General features: G+C 47.1%; 1 protein-coding gene across 1 annotated transcript in view; it reads right to left on the bottom strand.

Annotated features, from left to right (window-relative positions):
- Positions 1-1,833, bottom strand: part of AIG1 (androgen-induced 1) — a 217,940-nt gene extending 216,107 nt beyond the window's left edge. The window contains exon 1 of the mRNA XM_004673905.2: positions 1,659-1,833. Within this exon, the coding sequence (XP_004673962.1) occupies positions 1,659-1,799 (141 nt within the window). The 5' untranslated portion in view covers positions 1,800-1,833. The remainder of the gene's footprint in view (positions 1-1,658) is intronic.
- Positions 1,834-1,839: the final 6 nt, after the last annotated feature.

Below are 1,839 nucleotides of genomic sequence, written 5' to 3'. Positions count from 1 at the left end.
TCTGGTGAATCCTCTCACCCTCTGCATCTCTGGCCTGTACCCCAGTTCTGTATGAATAAATAAAATCTTTTAAAAAAATTAAAATCTACTCACAGGTTTTTCAAAAACATCTAAAAACTTTTCATCTAAGTTTAACCCTTGAAAATGAGACATTTTAAAACATGCTGATTCATATTTATCAGGAGAAACTTAGGGCTGCAGACTTAGCTCAATTTATGGAAAATGTCCACCCTTAACATTATTGGCAGACCCAATTCTCATTGACAAGCCAATCAACCCAAGCAGGCTTTCTGTGGAAACAACCGACTTCACTGTTCAGTCATATACGAAGGTCATGCTGGTGACAACTATGGCCTGACTGCTCCAAGGAACACATAAATACAGCACAGGGCCTTGACATGTGCTCTTTGCGCATGAATAGGAAGAAAGCAAACGTGGCCGGCATCACCCACCATCAGTGGTAGATCACTTTCAAAAGAAAAAAACAAAGAGAGAGAGAGATGGAAGATGAGCGTCTAAAAATTGAAACCCTTGAAACAGTCTATATCCTGGGAAATCCTATGTAGCCCAGGGTCTGTGTGCAGGAAAGGAATTAAATTCTTCTCTGGAAGCATCTAAGCATACAAGATGGTATTTCTAAGCAAACCCCTGTGAGTGTCTTTCTTAAACCAGGCATCAAGTTCCCTTGACCAAAATGCAAGGCCAACAATTAGACATTCTAATCTTTGTGCAGCATCGCTGGTGTATGGTCTAGGATAGTTCAGCACCCTTGGGAGTGGTTCTACATAGTCCCCAGACCTGGATGATTTTGCGTAACTTTCTGTTTCTACTTCATGATCATTCAGTGAGTTTGACCCTGAATGAATTACTTTCACCCTGAAGTTCCTAACTTCTGCCCTATATATCATCATGGCCCTCAGCTGAGGTTCTGATTCTCTGGCCCCTTTACTACCAGAAGTGGACAAGTATTTTTAAAGAGGTAACCAAAGCCAATTTCAATTGCCAAGGTCCAAGGCCAACTGAGAAGTTGCTTATGCAATGACTGAAAACCTTCACGGGGTAGAAAAGAATATAAAGTCATATGAGATGCATTTCGAAATTCTCTTTCCCCTGTGATTTCTGGGGGGAAAGGTTGGAAGTAAATTATTGACAATGGGCAGAAACAGACGCAAAGAAGACTTTATTAGGTGCTATCTCTTTATCAGGGAGATTTTCGTCCTTTCTGAGGCAGTATCAACTAATTTGACAATACCCAGCTCCCTTCTTTTGCGGCTTGATCCCACGGTGGATGTTCTGGAAAGCACCTTGTCGATGAAGGTGAACGGGTCAGAGGTCATTCTTGATCAAAGGTGTCCGATTAATTGGTTCGCTTAGTTGGGAATCTTCCCTTGTCACCGTCTCAGAAGCAGAGCTGTGTTCCCCTCCACGCAACCCACCACCAGCTGCGCCCCACTACACGCATGCCCCCGCCACCAGGTACCACTGCGTGGTTCAGAAGATGCTGCCACGGTGGCAGCCAGGCCTTTAGACGCAACCACGCAAGAGGCGAGGCAGCGGGTAGCTGCTGGAGGCGCGCACGCGCGCAGGTGCTCCTGCACCCACAAAAACACACAGGCTGGGGTGCAGGGAGGACAGGGGAGGGATGAGGATGGGCTTACCAGATCAATGAACGTCAGGAATTTCCAGCTCCCTCCGTAGGTCTGGTGCGAGGGCATTTCGATGGCCTTGTAGTTGCACAGGATAGAGCAGTAGGACAGCAGGATGGCCACCCGCAGCACCTGACAGGGGACGAGCGCCATGTTCCCCCAAGGCCGGGCTGGCTGGGCGGCGAGGAGGGCG

This window comes from Condylura cristata, unplaced genomic scaffold, assembly GCF_000260355.1.
Source record: "Condylura cristata isolate star-nosed mole 26May11 unplaced genomic scaffold, ConCri1.0 scaffold00001, whole genome shotgun sequence".
In the NCBI taxonomy this organism is placed as follows: domain Eukaryota; kingdom Metazoa; phylum Chordata; class Mammalia; order Eulipotyphla; family Talpidae; genus Condylura; species Condylura cristata.
Note: the sequence above shows the minus strand (reverse complement) of the source record. Positions and strands in the feature narration are given on the sequence as shown.